We start from the raw sequence: 18,856 nt of genomic DNA, 5'->3' as shown, positions 1-18,856 counted from the left end.
ACACAGCTCAGCAGTCAGTATCACACAGGAGAGGATTAGATACACAGCTCAGCAGACAGTATCACACAGGATAGGATTAGATACACAGCTCAGCAGTCAGTATCACACAGGAGAGGATTAGATACACGGCTCAGCAGACAGTATCACACAGGAGAGGATTAGATACACGGCTCAGCAGACAGTATCACACAGGAGAGGATTAGATACACGGCTCAGCAGACAGTATCACACAGGATAGGATTAGGTACACGGCTCAGCAGACAGTATCACACAGGAGAGGATTAGATACACGGCTCAGCAGACAGTATCACACAGGATAGGATTAGATACACGGCTCAGCAGACAGTATCACACAGGAGACGATTAGATACACAGCTCAGCAGTCAGTATCACACAGGAGAGGATTAGATACACAGCTCAGCAGTCAGTATCACACAGGATAGGATTAGATACACAGCTCAGCAGACAGTATCACACAGGATAGGATTAGATACACAGCTCAGCAGTCAGTATCACACAGGATAGGATTAGATACACGGCTCAGCAGACAGTATCACACAGGATAGGATTAGATACACGGCTCAGCAGACAGTATCACACAGGAGAGGATTAGATACACGGCTCAGCAGACAGTATCACACAGGAGAGGATTAGATACACGGCTCAGCAGACAGTATCACACAGGAGAGGATTAGATACACGGCTCAGCAGACAGTATCACACAGGATAGGATTAGATACACGGCTCAGCAGACAGTATCACACAGGAGAGGATTAGATACACGGCTCAGCAGACAGTATCACACAGGAGAGGATTAGATACACAGCTCAGCAGTCAGTATCACACAGGAGAGGATTAGATACACGGCTCAGCAGTCAGTATCACACAGGATAGGATTAGATACACGGCTCAGCAGACAGTATCACACAGGAGAGGATTAGATACACGGCTCAGCAGACAGTATCACACAGGATAGGATTAGATACACGGCTCAGCAGTCAGTATCACACAGGAGAGGATTAGATACACGGCTCAGCAGACAGTATCACACAGGAGAGGATTAGATACACGGCTCAGCAGACAGTATCACACAGGAGAGGATTAGATACACGGCTCAGCAGACAGTATCACACAGGAGAGGATTAGATACACGGCTCAGCAGTCAGTATCACACAGGAGAGGATTTGATACACGGCTCAGCAGACAGTATCACACAGGAGAGGATTAGATACACAGCTCAGCAGACAGTATCACACAGGAGAGGATTAGATACACGGCTCAGCAGACAGTATCACACAGGATAGGATTAGATACACCGCTCAGCAGTCAGTATCACACAGGAGAGGATTAGATACACGGCTCAGCAGACAGTATCACACAGGAGAGGATTAGATACACGGCTCAGCAGACAGTATCACACAGGATAGGATTAGATACACCGCTCAGCAGTCGGTATCACACAGGAGAGGATTAGATACACGGCTCAGCAGACAGTATCACACAGGAGAGGATTAGATACACGGCTCAGCAGACAGTATCACACAGGATAGGATTAGATACACGGCTCAGCAGACAGTATCACACAGGATAGGATTAGATACACAGCTCAGCAGACAGTATCACACAGGAGAGGATTAGATACACGGCTCAGCAGACAGTATCACACAGGAGAGGATTAGATACACGGCTCAGCAGACAGTATCACACAGGAGAGGATTAGATACACGGCTCAGCAGTCAGTATCACACAGGAGAGGATTAGATACACGGCTCAGCAGACAGTATCACACAGGAGAGGATTAGATACACGGCTCAGCAGACAGTATCACACAGGATAGGATTAGATACACCGCTCAGCAGTCAGTATCACACAGGAGAGGATTAGATACACGGCTCAGCCGACATTATCACACAGGAGAGGATTAGATACACAGCTCAGCAGACAGTATCACACAGGATAGGATTAGATACACAGCTCAGCAGACAGTATCACACAGGATAGGATTAGATACACAGCTCAGCAGACAGTATCACACAGGAGAGGATTAGATACACGGCTCAGCAGACAGTATCACACAGGATAGGATTAGATACACGGTTCAGCAGACAGTATCACACAGGAGAGGATTAGATACACGGCTCAGCAGACAGTATCACACAGGAGAGGATTAGATACACGGCTCAGCAGACAGTATCACACAGGAGAGGATTAGATACACGGCTCAGCAGTCAGTATCACACAGGATAGGATTAGATACACGGCTCAGCAGACAGTATCACGCAGGAGAGGATTAGATACACAGCTCAGCAGTTAGTATCACACAGGATAGGATTAGATACACGGCTCAGCAGACAGTATCACACAGGAGAGGATTAGATACACGGCTCAGCTGACAGTATCACACAGGAGAGGATTAGATACACGGCTCAGCAGTCAGTATCACACAGGAGAGGATTAGATACACGGCTCAGCAGACATTATCACACAGGATAGGATTAGATACACAGCTCAGCAGTTAGTATCACACAGGAGAGGATTAGATACACGGCTCAGCAGACATTATCACACAGGATAGGATTAGATACACGGCTCAGCAGACAGTATCACACAGGAGAGGATTAGATACACAGCTCAGCAGTTAGTATCACACAGGATAGGATTAGATACATGGCTCAGCAGTCAGTATCACACAGGATAGCATTAGATACACGGCTCAGCAGACAGTATCACGCAGGAGAGGATTAGATACACGGCTCAGCAGACAGTATCACACAGGAGAGGATTAGATACACGGCTCAGCAGACAGTATCACACAGGAGAGGATTAGATACACGGCTCAGCAGTCAGTATCACACAGGATAGGATTAGATACACGGCTCAGCAGACAGTATCACGCAGGAGAGGATTAGATACACAGCTCAGCAGTTAGTATCACACAGGATAGGATTAGATACACGGCTCAGCAGACAGTATCACACAGGAGAGGATTAGATACACGGCTCAGCTGACAGTATCACACAGGAGAGGATTAGATACACGGCTCAGCAGTCAGTATCACACAGGATAGGATTAGATACACGGCTCAGCAGACAGTATCACACAGGAGAGGATTAGATACACAGCTCAGCAGTTAGTATCACACAGGATAGGATTAGATACACGGCTCAGCAGTCAGTATCACACAGGATAGGATTAGATACACGGCTCAGCAGTCAGTATCACACAGGAGAGGATTAGATACACGGCTCAGCAGACAGTATCACACAGGATAGGATTAGATACACGGCTCAGCAGACAGTATCACACAGGAGAGGATTAGATACACGGCTCAGCAGACAGTATCACACAGGATAGGATTAGATACACGGCTCAGCAGACAGTATCACACAGGATAGGATTAGATACACAGCTCAGCAGACAGTATCACACAGGATAGGATTAGATACACGGCTCAGCAGTCAGTATCACACAGGAGAGGATTAGATACACGGCTCAGCAGACAGTATCACACAGGATAGGATTAGATACACGGCTCAGCAGTCAGTATCACACAGGAGAGGATTAGATACACGGCTCAGCAGTCAGTATCACACAGGAGAGGATTAGATACACGGCTCAGCAGTCAGTATCACACAGGAGAGGATTAGATACACGGCTCAGCAGACAGTATCACACAGGATAGGATTAGATACACAGCTCAGCAGACAGTATCACACAGGATAGGATTAGATACACGGCTCAGCAGTCAGTATCACACAGGAGAGGATTAGATACACGGCTCAGCAGACAGTATCACACAGGAGAGGATTAGATACACGGCTCAGCAGACAGTATCACACAGGATAGGATTAGATACACGGCTCAGCAGACAGTATCACACAGGATAGGATTAGATACGCGGCTCAGCAGACAGTATCACACAGGATAGGATTAGATACACAGCTCAGCAGACAGTATCACACAGGATAGGATTAGATACACGGCTCAGCAGTCAGTATCACACAGGATAGGATTAGATACACTACTCAGCAGTCAGTATCACACAGGAGAGGATTAGATACACGGCTCAGCAGACAGTATCACACAGGATAGGATTAGATACACGGCTCAGCAGACAGTATCACACAGGAGAGGATTAGATACACGGCTCAGCAGACAGTATCACACAGGATAGGATTACATACACGGCTCAGAAGACAGTATCACGCAGGAGAGGATTAGATACACGGCTCAGAAGACAGTATCACACAGGAGAGGATTAGATACACAGCTCAGCAGACAGTATCACACAGGATAGGATTAGATACACAGCTCAGCAGTCAGTATCACACAGGAGAGGATTAGATACACGGCTCAGCAGACAGTATCACACAGGAGAGGATTAGATACACGGCTCAGCAGACAGTATCACACAGGAGAGGATTAGATACACGGCTCAGCAGACAGTATCACACAGGAGAGGATTAGAAACACGGCTCAGCAGACAGTATCACACAGGAGAGGATTAGATACACGGCTCAGCAGACAGTATCACACAGGAGAGGATTAGAAACACGGCTCAGCAGACAGTATCACACAGGATAGGATTAGATACACGGCTCAGCAGACAGTATCACACAGGAGAGGATTAGATACACGGCTCAGCAGACAGTATCACACAGGAGAGGATTAGAAACACGGCTCAGCAGACAGTATCACACAGGAGAGGATTAGAAACACGGCTCAGCAGACAGTATCACACAGGATAGGATTAGGTACACGGCTCAGCAGACAGTATCACACAGGAGAGGATTAGATACACGGCTCAGCAGACAGTATCACACAGGATAGGATTAGATACACGGCTCAGCAGACAGTATCACACAGGAGAGGATTAGATACACGGCTCAGCAGACAGTATCACACAGGATAGGATTAGATACACGGCTCAGCAGTCAGTATCACACAGGAGAGGATTAGATACACGGCTCAGCACACAGTATCACACAGGATAGGATTAGATACACGGCTCAGCAGACAGTATCACACAGGAGAGGATTAGATACACGGCTCAGCAGACAGTATCACACAGGATAGGATTAGATACAAGGCTCAGCAGACAGTATCACACAGGAGAGGATTAGATACAAGGCTCAGCAGACAGTATCACACAGGAGAGGATTAGATACACGGCTCAGCAGTCAGTATCACACAGGAGAGGATTAGATACACGGCTCAGAAGACAGTATCACACAGGATAGGATTAGATACAAGGCTCAGCAGACAGTATCACACAGGAGAGGATTAGATACACGGCTCAGCAGACAGTATCACACAGGAGAGGATTAGATACACGGCTCAGCAGACAGTATCACACAGGAGAGGATTAGATACACAGCTCAGCAGTCAGTATCACACAGGAGAGGATTAGATGCACGGCTTAGCAGACAGTATCACACAGGAGAGGATTAGATACACGGCTCAGCAGACAGTATCACACAGGATAGGATTAGATACACGGCTCAGCAGACAGTATCACACAGGAAAGGATTAGATACACGGCTCAGCAGACTGTATCACACAGGAGAGGATTAGATACACGGCTCAGCAGGCAGTATCACACAGGATAGGATTAGATACACGGCTCAGCAGACAGTATCACACAGGATAGGATTAGATACACGGCTCAGCAGTCAGTATCACACAGGAGAGGATTAGATACACGGCTCAGCACACAGTATCACACAGGATAGGATTAGATACACGGCTCAGCAGACAGTATCACACAGGAGAGGATTAGATACACGGCTCAGCACACAGTATCACACAGGAGAGGATTAGATACACGGCTCAGCAGACAGTATCACACAGGAGAGGATTAGATACACGGCTCAGCAGTCAGTATCACACAGGAGAGGATTAGATACACAGCTCAGCAGACAGTATCACACAGGATAGGATTAGATACACGGCTCAGCAGACAGTATCACACAGGAGAGGATTAGATACACGGCTCAGCAGACAGTATCACACAGGAGAGGATTAGATACACGGCTCAGCAGACAGTATCACACAGGAGAGGATTAGATACGCGGCTCAGCAGACAGTATCACACAGGATAGGATTAGATACACGGCTCAGCAGTCAGTATCACACAGGAGAGGATTAGATACACGGCTCAGCAGACAGTATCACACAGGATAGGATTAGATACACGGCTCAGCAGTCAGTATCACGCAGGAGAGGATTAGATACACGGCTCAGCAGACAGTATCACACAGGAGAGGATTAGATACGCGGCTCAGCAGACAGTATCACACAGGAGAGGATTAGATACACGGCTCAGCAGTCAGTATCACACAGGAGAGGATTAGATACACGGCTCAGCAGACAGTATCACACAGGATAGGATTAGATACACAGCTCAGCAGTCAGTATCACGCAGGAGAGGATTAGATACACGGCTCAGCAGACAGTATCACACAGGATAGGATTAGATACACAGCTCAGCAGACAGTATCACACAGGATAGGATTAGATACACGGCTCAGCAGACAGTATCACACAGGATAGGATTAGATACACGGCTCAGCAGACAGTATCACACAGGAGAGGATTAGATACACGGCTCAGCAGACAGTATCACACAGGATAGGATTAGATACACGGCTCAGCAGTCAGTATCACACAGGAGAGGATTAGATACACGGCTCAGCAGTCAGTATCACACAGGAGAGGATTAGATACACGGCTCAGCAGACAGTATCACACAGGATAGGATTAGATACACGGCTCAGCAGACAGTATCACACAGGAGAGGATTAGATACACAGCTCAGCAGACAGTATCACACAGGAGAGGATTAGATACACGGCTCAGCAGACAGTATCACACAGGAGAGGATTAGATACACGGCTCAGCAGACAGTATCACACAGGAGAGGATTAGATACACGGCTCAGCAGACAGTATCACACAGGAGAGGATTAGATACACGGCTCAGCAGACAGTATCACACAGGATAGGATTAGATACACGGCTCAGCAGACAGTATCACACAGGAGAGGATTAGATACACGGCTCAGCAGACAGTATCACACAGGATAGGATTAGATACACGGCTCAGCAGACAGTATCACACAGGATAGGATTAGATACACGGCTCAGCAGACAGTATCACACAGGATAGGATTAGATACACGGCTCAGCAGACAGTATCACACAGGAGAGGATTAGATACACGGCTCAGCAGACAGTATCACACAGTAGAGGATTAGATACACGGCTCAGCAGACAGTATCACACAGGACAGGATTAGATACATGGCTCAGCAGACAGTATCACACAGTAGAGGATTAGATACACGGCTCAGCAGACAGTATCACACAGGATAGGATTAGATACATGGCTCAGCAGACAGTATCACACAGTAGAGGATTAGATACACGGCTCAGCAGACAGTATCACACAGGAGAGGATTAGATACACGGCTCAGCAGACAGTATCACACAGGAGAGGATTAGATACACGGCTCAGCAGTCAGTATCACACAGGATAGGATTAGATACACGGCTCAGCAGTCAGTATCACACAGGATAGGATTAGATACACGGCTCAGCAGACAGTATCACACAGGAGAGGATTAGATACACGGCTCAGCAGACAGTATCACACAGGATAGGATTAGATACACGGCTCAGCAGACAGTATCACACAGGAGAGGATTAGATACACGGCTCAGCAGACAGTATCACACAGGATAGGATTAGATACACGGCTCAGCAGACAGTATCACACAGGAGAGGATTAGATACACGGCTCAGCAGTCAGTATCACACAGGATAGGATTAGATACACGGCTCAGCAGACAGTATCACACAGGAGAGGATTAGATACACGGCTCAGCAGACAGTATCACACAGGATAGGATTAGATACACGGCTCAGCAGACAGTATCACACAGGAGAGGATTAGATACACGGCTCAGCAGTCAGTATCACACAGGAGAGGATTAGATACACGGCTCAGCAGACAGTATCACACAGGAGAGGATTAGATACACGGCTCAGCAGACAGTATCACACAGGATAGGATTAGATACACGGCTCAGCAGACAGTATCACACTGGAGAGGATTAGATACACGGCTCAGCAGACAGTATCACACAGGAGAGGATTAGATACACGGCTCAGCAGACAGTATCACACAGGAGAGGATTAGATACACGGCTCAGCAGACAGTATCACACAGGAGAGGATTAGATACACGGCTCAGCAGACAGTATCACACAGGAGAGGATTAGATACACGGCTCAGCATACAGTATCACACAGGAGAGGATTAGATACACGGCTCAGCAGACAGTATCACACAGGAGAGGATTAGATACACAGCTCAGCAGTCAGTATCACCCAGGAGAGGATTAGATACACGGCTCAGCAGACAGTATCACACAGGAGAGGATTAGATACACGGCTCAGCAGACAGTATCACACAGGAGAGGATTAGATACACGGCTCAGCAGACAGTATCACACAGGAGAGGATTAGATACACAGCTCAGCAGTCAGTATCACCCAGGAGAGGATTAGATACACGGCTCAGCAGACAGTATCACACAGGAGAGGATTAGATACACGGCTCAGCAGACAGTATCACACAGGAGAGGATTAGATACACGGCTCAGCAGACAGTATCACACAGGAGAGGATTAGATACACGGCTCAGCAGACAGTATCACACAGGATAGGATTAGATACATGGCTCAGCAGACAGTATCACCCAGGAGAGGATTAGATACACGGCTCAGCAGACAGTATCACACAGGAGAGGATTAGATACACGGCTCAGCAGACAGTATCACACAGGATAGGATTAGATACACGGCTCAGCAGACAGTATCACACAGGAGAGGATTAGATACACGGCTCAGCAGACAGTATCACACAGGAGAGGATTAGATACACAGCTCAGCAGACAGTATCACACAGGAGAGGATTAGATACACAGCTCAGCAGTCAGTATCACACAGGATAGGATTAGATACACGGCTCAGCAGTCAGTATCACACAGGATAGGATTAGATACACGGCTCAGCAGACAGTATCACACAGGAGAGGATTAGATACACGGCTCAGCAGACAGTATCACACAGGAGAGGATTAGATACACGGCTCAGCAGACAGTATCACACAGGATAGGATTAGATACACGGCTCAGCAGTCAGTATCACACAGGATAGGATTAGATACACGGCTCAGCAGACAGTATCACACAGGAGAGGATTAGATACACGGCTTAGCAGTCAGTATCACACAGGATAGGATTAGATACACGGCTCAGCAGACAGTATCACACAGGATAGGATTAGATACACGGCTCAGCAGTCAGTATCACACAGGAGAGGATTAGATACACGGCTCAGCAGACAGTATCACACAGGAGAGGATTAGATACACGGCTCAGCAGACAGTATCACACAGGATAGGATTAGATACACGGCTCAGCAGTCAGTATCACACAGGAGAGTATTAGATACCCGGCTCAGCAGTCAGTATCACACAGGAGAGGATTAGATTCACGGCTCAGCAGACAGTATCACGCAGGAGAGGATTAGATACACGGCTCAGCAGACAGTATCACACAGGATAGGATTAGATACACGGCTCAGCAGTCAGTATCACACAGGAGAGGATTAGATACACGGCTCAGCAGACAGTATCACACAGGATAGGAGTAGATACACAGCTCAGCAGTCAGTATCACACAGGATAGGATTAGATACACGGCTCAGCAGACAGTATCACACAGGATAGGATTAGATACACGGCTCAGGAGACAGTATCACACAGGATAGGATTAGATACACGGCTCAGCAGACAGTATCACACAGGATAGGATTAGATACACAGCTCAGCAGACAGTATCACACAGGAGAGGATTAGATACACGGCTCAGCAGACAGTATCACACAGGATAGGATTAGATACACGGCTCAGCAGACAGTATCACACAGGATAGGATTAGATACACGGCTCAGGAGACAGTATCACACAGGATAGGATTAGATACACGGCTCAGCAGACAGTATCACACAGGATAGGATTAGATACACGGCTCAGCAGACAGTATCACACAGGATAGGATTAGATACACGGCTCAGCAGACAGTATCACACAGGAGAGGATTAGATACACGGCTCAGGAGACAGTATCACACAGGATAGGATTAGATACACGGCTCAGCAGACAGTATCACACAGGATAGGATTAGATACACGGCTCAGCAGACAGTATCACACAGGAGAGGATTAGATACACGGCTCAGCAGACAGTATCACACAGGAGAGGATTAGAAACACGGCTCAGCAGACAGTATCACACAGGATAGGATTAGATACACGGCTCAGCAGACAGTATCACACAGGAGAGGATTAGATACACGGCTCAGGAGACAGTATCACACAGGATAGGATTAGATACACGGCTCAGGAGACAGTATCACACAGGATAGGATTAGATACACGGCTCAGCAGACAGTATCACACAGGATAGGATTAGATACACGGCTCAGCAGACAGTATCACACAGGAGAGGATTAGATACACGGCTCAGCAGACAGTATCACACAGGAGAGGATTAGATACACGGCTCAGCAGACAGTATCACACAGGAGAGGATTAGATACACGGCTCAGCAGTCAGTATCACACAGGAGAGGATTAGATACACGGCTCAGCAGACAGTATCACACAGGAGAGGATTAGATACACGGCTCAGCAGACAGTATCACACAGGAGAGGATTAGATACACGGCTCAGCAGACAGTATCACACAGGAGAGGATTAGATACACGGCTCAGCAGACAGTATCACACAGGATAGGATTAGATACACGGCTCAGCAGACAGTATCACACAGGATAGGATTAGATACACGGCTCAGCAGACAGTATCACACAGGAGAGGATTAGATACACGGCTCAGCAGACAGTATCACACAGGAGAGGATTAGATACACGGCTCAGGAGACAGTATCACACAGGAGAGGATTAGATACACGGCTCAGCAGTCAGTATCACACAGGATAGGATTAGATACACGGCTCAGCAGACAGTATCACACAGGAGAGGATTAGATACACAGCTCAGCAGACAGTATCACACAGGAGAGGATTAGATACACGGCTCAGCAGACAGTATCACACAGGAGAGGATTAGATACACGGCTCAGCAGACTGTATCACACAGGAGAGGATTAGATACACGGCTCAGCAGTCAGTATCACACAGGATAGGATTAGATACACAGCTCAGCAGACAGTATCACACAGGAGAGGATTAGATACACGGCTCAGCAGACAGTATCACACAGGGGAGGATTAGATACACGGCTCAGCAGTCAGTATCACACAGGATAGGATTAGATACACAGCTCAGCAGACAGTATCACACAGGAGAGGATTAGATACACAGCTCAGCAGACAGTATCACACAGGAGAGGATTAGATACACGGCTCAGCAGTCAGTATCACACAGGATAGGATTAGATACACAGCTCAGCAGACAGTATCACACAGGAGAGGATTAGATACACAGCTCAGCAGACAGTATCACACAGGAGAGGATTAGATACACGGCTCAGCAGACAGTATCACACAGGAGAGGATTAGATACAAGGCTCAGCAGTCAGTATCACACAGGATAGGATTAGATACACAGCTCAGCAGACTGTATCACACAGGAGAGGATTAGATACACAGCTCAGCAGACAGTATCACACAGGAGAGGATTAGATACAAGGCTCAGCAGACAGTATCACACAGGATAGGATTAGATACACAGCTCAGCAGACTGTATCACACAGGAGAGGATTAGATACACGGCTCAGCAGTCAGTATCACACAGGATAGGATTAGATACACAGCTCAGGAGACAGTATCACACAGGAGAGGATTAGATACACGGCTCAGCAGACAGTATCACACAGGGGAGGATTAGATACACGGCTCAGCAGACAGTATCACACAGGATAGGATTAGATACGCGGCTCAGCAGACAGTATCACACAGGAGAGGATTAGATACACGGCTCAGCAGACAGTATCACACAGGAGAGGATTAGATACACGGCTCAGCAGACAGTATCACACAGGATAGGATTAGATACACAGCTCAGCAGACAGTATCACACAGGAGAGGATTAGATACACGGCTCAGCAGACAGTATCACACAGGATAGGATTAGATACACAGCTCAGCAGTCAGTATCACACAGGAGAGGTTTAGATACACAGCTCAGCAGACAGTATTACACAGGGGAGGATTAGATACACGGCTCAGCAGACAGTATCACACAGGAGAGGATTAGATACACGGCTCAGCAGACAGTATCACACAGGAGAGGATTAGATACACGGCTCAGCAGACAGTATCACACAGGAGAGGATTAGATACACGGCTCAGCAGACAGTATCACACAGGAGAGGATTAGATACACGGCTCAGCAGACAGTATCACACAGGAGAGGATTAGATACAAGGCTCAGCAGACAGTATCACACAGGAGAGGATTAGATACACAGCTCAGCAGACAGTATCACACAGGAGAGGATTAGATACACGGCTCAGCAGACAGTATCACACAGGAGACGATTAGATACACGGCTCAGCAGACAGTATCACACAGGAGAGGATTAGATACAAGGCTCAGCAGACAGTATCACACAGGAGAGGATTAGATACACGGCTCAGCAGTCAGTATCACACAGGAGAGGATTAGATACACGGCTCAGCAGACAGTATCACACAGGAGAGGATTAGATACACGGCTCAGCAGTCAGTATCACACAGGAGAGGATTAGATACACGGCTCAGCAGACAGTATCACACAGGAGAGGATTAGATACACGGCTCAGCAGTCAGTATCACACAGGAGAGGATTAGATACACGGCTCAGCAGTCAGTATCACACAGGAGAGGATTAGATACACGGCTCAGCAGACAGTTTCACACAGGATAGGATTAGATACACGGCTCAGCAGACAGTATCACCCAGGATAGGATTAGATACACGGCTCAGTAGTCAGTATCACACAGGAGAGGATTAGATACACGGCTCAGCAGACAGTATCACACAGGAGAGGATTAGATACACGGCTCAGCAGACAGTATCACACAGGAGAGGATTAGATACGCGGCTCAGCAGACAGTATCACACAGGAGAGGATTAGATACACGGCTCAGCAGACAGTATCACACAGGAGAGGATTAGATACACGGCTCAGCAGTCAGTATCACACAGGAGAGGATTAGATACACGGCTCAGCAGTCAGTATCACACAGGAGAGGATTAGATACACGGCTCAGCAGACAGTATCACACAGGAGAGGATTAGATACACGGCTCAGCAGACAGTATCACACAGGAGAGGATTAGATACGCGGCTCAGCAGACAGTATCACACAGGAGAGGATTAGATACACGGCTCAGCAGACAGTATCACACAGGAGAGGATTAGATACACGGCTCAGCAGTCAGTATCACACAGGAGAGGATTAGATACACGGCTCAGCAGTCAGTATCACACAGGAGAGGATTAGATACACGGCTCAGCAGACAGTTTCACACAGGATAGGATTAGATACACGGCTCAGCAGACAGTATCACCCAGGATAGGATTAGATACACGGCTCAGTAGTCAGTATCACACAGGAGAGGATTAGATACACGGCTCAGCAGTCAGTATCACACAGGAGAGGATTAGATACACGGCTCAGCAGTCAGTATCACACAGGAGAGGATTAGATACACGGCTCAGCAGACAGTATCACACAGGATAGGATTAGATACACGGCTCAGCAGACAGTTTCACACAGGATAGGATTAGATACACGGCTCAGCAGACAGTATCACACAGGAGAGGATTAGATACACGGCTCAGCAGACAGTATCACACAGGATAGGATTAGATACACGGCTCAGCAGACAGTATCACACAGGAGAGGATTAGATACACGGCTCAGCAGTCAGTATCACACAGGAGAGGATTAGATACACGGCTCAGCAGACAGTATCACACAGGAGAGGATTAGATACACTGCTCAGCAGACAGTATCACACAGGAGAGGATTAGATACACGGCTCAGCAGTCAGTATCACACAGGATAGGATTAGATACACGGCTCAGCAGACAGTGTCACACAGGAGAGGATTAGATACTCGGCTCAGCAGACAGTATCACACAGGATAGGATTAGATACACGGCTCAGCAGTCAGTATCACAGGATAGGATTAGATACACGACTCAGCAGACAGTATCACACAGGATAGGATTAGATACACGGCTCAGCAGACAGTATCACACAGGATAGGATTAGATACACGGCTCAGCAGACAGTATCACACAGGATAGGATTAGATACACGGCTCAGCAGTCAGTATCACACAGAATAGGATTAGATACACGGCTCAGCAGACAGTATCACACAGGATAGGATTAGATACACGGCTCAGCAGACAGTATCACACAGGATAGGATTAGATACACGGCTCAGCAGACAGTATCACACAGGATAGGATTAGATACACGGCTCAGCAGACAGTATCACACAGGAGAGGATTAGATACACGGCTCAGCAGACAGTATCACACAGGAGAGGATTAGATACACGGCTCAGCAGACAGTATCACACAGGAGAGGATTAGATACACGGCTCAGCAGACAGTATCACACAGGAGAGGATTAGATACATGGCTCAGCAGACAGTATCACACAGGAGAGGATTAGATACACGGCTCAGCAGACAGTATCACACAGGATAGGATTAGATACACGGCTCAGCAGACAGTATCACACAGGAGAGGATTAGATACATGGCTCAGCAGACAGTATCACACAGGAGAGGATTAGATACACGGCTCAGCAGACAGTATCACACAGGAGAGGATTAGATACACGGCTCAGCAGACAGTATCACACAGGATAGGATTAGATACATTGTTGTCTGGATCTAGGTGATACCTCGGACTTTGTCCTCACTTTCCTCATGTGACCGCTCGTTTCTCTGGGGTCATTACTTGTCGGGGGTCCGGGACTCTCTGGGGGATTTCTCTCTGTTGTGTATACCCCCGTCCACCGTCACATACGTTACACATCTATAGACCCCGGCTCGTTATAATACACTATATACAGTGTATCAGGCGGACGGTCAGACATGGCGGTGTATCAGGCGGTCGGTCAGACATGGCGGTGTATCAGGCGGACGGTCAGACATGGCGGTGTATCAGGCGGACGGTCAGACATGGCGGTGTATCAGGCGGTCAGTCAGACATGGCGGTGTATCAGGCGGACGGTCAGACATGGCGGTGTATGAGGCAGTCAGTCAGACATGGCGGTGTATCAGGCGGACGGTCAGACATGGCGGTGTATCAGGCGGACGGTCAGACATGGCGGTGTATCAGGCGGACGGTCAGACATGGCGGTGTATCAGGAGGACGGTCAGACATGGCGGTGTATCAGGCGGTCGGTCAGACATGGCGGTGTATCAGGCGGTCGGTCAGACATGGCGGTGTATCAGGCGGTCGGTCAGACATGGCGGTGTATCAGGCGGTCGGTCAGACATGGCGGTGTATCAGGCGGACGGTCAGACATGGCGGTGTATCAGGAGGACGGTCAGACATGGCGGTGCATCAGGCGGTCGGTCAGACATGACGGTGTATCAGGCGGACGGTCAGACATGGCGGTGTATTAGGCGGTCGGTCAGACATGGCGGTGTATCAGGCGGTCGGTCAGACATGGCGGTGTATCAGGCGGACGGTAAGACATGGCAGTGTATCAGGCGGTCGGTCAGACATGGCGGTGTATCAGGCGGACGGTCAGACATGGCGGTGTATCAGGCGGTCAGTCAGACATGGCGGTGTATCAGGCGGTCGGTCAGACATGGCGGTGTATCAGGCGGACGGTCAGACATGGCAGTGTATCCGGCGAACCGTTAGACATGGCGGTGTATCAGGCGGACGGTCAGACATGGCGGTGTATCAGGCGGTCGGTCAGACATGGCGGTGTATCAGGCGAACCGCTAGACATGGCGGTGTATCAGGTGGACGATCAGACATGGCAGTGTATCAGCCGGTCGGTCAGACATTGCGGTGTATCAGTCGGGCAGTCAGACATGGCGGTGTATCAGGCGGACCGTTAGATATGGCGGTGCATTAGGCGGACAGTCAGACATGGCGGTGTATCAGGCAGTCAGTCAGACATGGCGGTGTATCAGGCGGACGGTCAGACATGGCGGTGTATCAGGCGGTCAGTCAGACATGGCGGTGTATCAGGCGGACGGTCAGACATGGCGGTGTATGAGGCAGTCAGTCAGACATGGCGGTGTATCAGGCGGACGGTCAGACATGGCGGTGTATCAGGCGGACGGTCAGACATGGCGGTGTATCAGGCGGACGGTCAGACATGGCGGTGTATCAGGCGAACCGCTAGACATGGCGGTGTATCAGGTGGACGATCAGACATGGCAGTGTATCAGGCGGTCGGTCAGACATGGCGGTGTATCAGGCGGACGGTCAGACATGGCGGTGTATCAGGCGGACGGTCAGACATGGCGGTGTATGAGGCGGACCGTTAGACATGGCGGTGTATCAGGCGGTCAGTCAGACAGGGCGGTGTATCAGGCAGACGGTCAGATATGGCGGTGTATCAGGCGGTCGGTCAGACATGGCGGTGTATCAGGCGGTCGGTCAGACATGGCGGTGTATCAGGCGGACGGTCAGACATGGCGGTGTATCAGGCGGACGGTCAGACATGGCGGTGTATCAGGCGGACGGTCAGACATGGCGGTGTATCAGGCGGTCAGTCAGACATGGAGGTGTATGAGGCGGACGGTCAGACATGGCGGTATATCAGGCGGACGGTCAGACATGGCGGTGTATCCGCACATTTTCCATATCACGCACCTTTTCCTGCTGCCGAGAAGCCGAAGAGACAAAGCGCAGCGACGACGAGAAGAATCCGCGACATGATCCCAAGAGCTGACGATCAGACTGTAGCGCAGACCCGGGCGGTCACTCTTACAGGAAAGATCAATGTAATCATTAACCCGGTGTCCTGACGGTCAGAGATGTCATCGCACGACGCGCAGACAGGTGCTCATCTACCCCCGCTGACAACCTGCCTGTATACTGACAGAGCGCCGCAGCTGGAGACCACTGATATAATCTGACAATATCCCATCTGTACATGACGCACCGGGGTCACTATAACTTCTGCGCCCAGGAGCTGACGCTCTACTGGATCTGCAGTACACGGTGCAGGTGTCTCCTCTGTACAGATAGTAATATAGTGAGTGCAGTACCTGATCTCCTCCTGCAGGTGTCTCCTCTGTACAGGTAGTAATATAGTGAGTGCAGTACACGGTGCAGGTGTCTCCTCTGTACAGGTAGTAATATAGTGAGTGCAGTACCTGATCTCCTCCTGCAGGTGTCTATTCTGTACAGGTAGTAATATAGTGAGTGCAGTACCTGATCTCCACCTGCAGGTGTCTCCTCTGTACAGGTAGTAATATAGAGAGTGCAGTACCTGATCTCCTCCTGCAGGTGTCTCCTCTGTACAGGTAGTAATATAGTGAGTGCAGTACCTGATCTCCGCCTGCAGGTGTCTCCTCTGTACAGGTAGTAATATAGTGAGTGCAGTACCTGATCTCCACCTGCAGGTGTCTCCTCTGTACAGATAGTAATATAGTGAGTGCAGTACCTGATCTCCACCTGCAGGTGTCTCCTCTGTACAGGTAGTAATATAGTGAGTGCAGTACCTGATCTCCTGCAGATGTCTCCTCTGTACAGGTAGTAATATAGTGAGTGCAGTGCCTGATCTCCACCTGCAGATGTCTCCGCTGTACAGTTAGTAATATAGTAAGTGCAGTACCTGATCTCCTCCTGCAGGTGTCTCCTCTGTACAGGTAGTAATATAGTGAGTGCAGTACCTGATCTCCACCTGCAGGTGTCTCCTCTGTACAGGTAGTAATATAGTGAGTGCAGTACCTGATCTCCACCTGCAGGTGTCTCCTCTGTACAGGTAGTAATATAGTGAGTGCAGTACCTGATCTCCACCTGCAGGTGTCTCCTCTGTACAGGTAATAATATAGTGAGTACAGTACCTAATCTCCTCCTGCAGGTGTCTCCTCTGTACAGGTAGTAATATAGTGAGTGCAGTACCTGATCTCCACCTGCAGGTGTCTCCTCTGTACAGGTAGTAATATAGTGTGTGCAGTACCTGATCTCCTCCTGCAGGTGTCTCCTCTGTACAGGTAGTAATATAGTGAGTGCAGTACCTGATCTCCACCTGCAGGTGTCTCCTCTGTACAGGTAGTAATATAGTGAGTGCAGTACCTGATCTCCGCCTGCAGGTGTCTCCTCTGTACAAGTAGTAATATAGTGAGTGCAGTACCTGATGTCCACCTGCAGGTGTCTCATCTGTACAGGTAATAATGTAGTGAGTGCAGTATCTGATCTCCTCCTGCAGGTGTCTCCTCTGTACAGGTAGTAATTTAGTGAGTGCAGTACCTGATCTCCACCTGCAGGTGTCTCCTCTGTACAGGTAGTAATATAGTGAGTGCAGTACCTGATCTCCTCCTGCAGTTGTCTCCTCTGTACAGGTAGTAATATAGTGAGTGCAGTACCTGATCTCCACCTGCAGGCGTCTCCTCTGTACAGGTAGTAATATAGTGAGTGCAGTACCTGATCGCCTCCTGCAGATGTCTCCTCTGTACAGGTAGTAATATAGTGAGTGCAGTACCTGATCTCCGCCTGCAGGTGTCTCCTCTGTACATTTAGTAATATAGTGAGTGCAGTACCTGATCTCCTCCTGCAGGTGTCTCCTCTGTA

General features: G+C 48.8%; 1 protein-coding gene across 1 annotated transcript in view; it reads right to left on the bottom strand.

Annotated features, from left to right (window-relative positions):
- The window catches only part of LOC141240294 (beta-2-glycoprotein 1-like), a 112,905-nt gene extending 95,819 nt beyond the window's left edge, over positions 1-17,086 (bottom strand). Inside the window, exon 1 of the mRNA XM_073668624.1 lies at positions 16,931-17,086. Within this exon, the coding sequence (XP_073524725.1) occupies positions 16,931-16,994 (64 nt within the window). The 5' untranslated portion in view covers positions 16,995-17,086. The remainder of the gene's footprint in view (positions 1-16,930) is intronic.
- Between the last annotated feature and the right edge of the window lie 1,770 nt (positions 17,087-18,856).

This window comes from Phyllobates terribilis, unplaced genomic scaffold, assembly GCF_046119375.1.
Source record: "Phyllobates terribilis strain yellow unplaced genomic scaffold, ASM4611937v1 Scaffold_819__1_contigs__length_631989, whole genome shotgun sequence".
NCBI classification, from domain to species: domain Eukaryota; kingdom Metazoa; phylum Chordata; class Amphibia; order Anura; family Dendrobatidae; genus Phyllobates; species Phyllobates terribilis.
The sequence above is the reverse complement of the archived record's forward strand: the minus strand, read 5'-3'. Positions and strand labels throughout refer to the sequence as shown.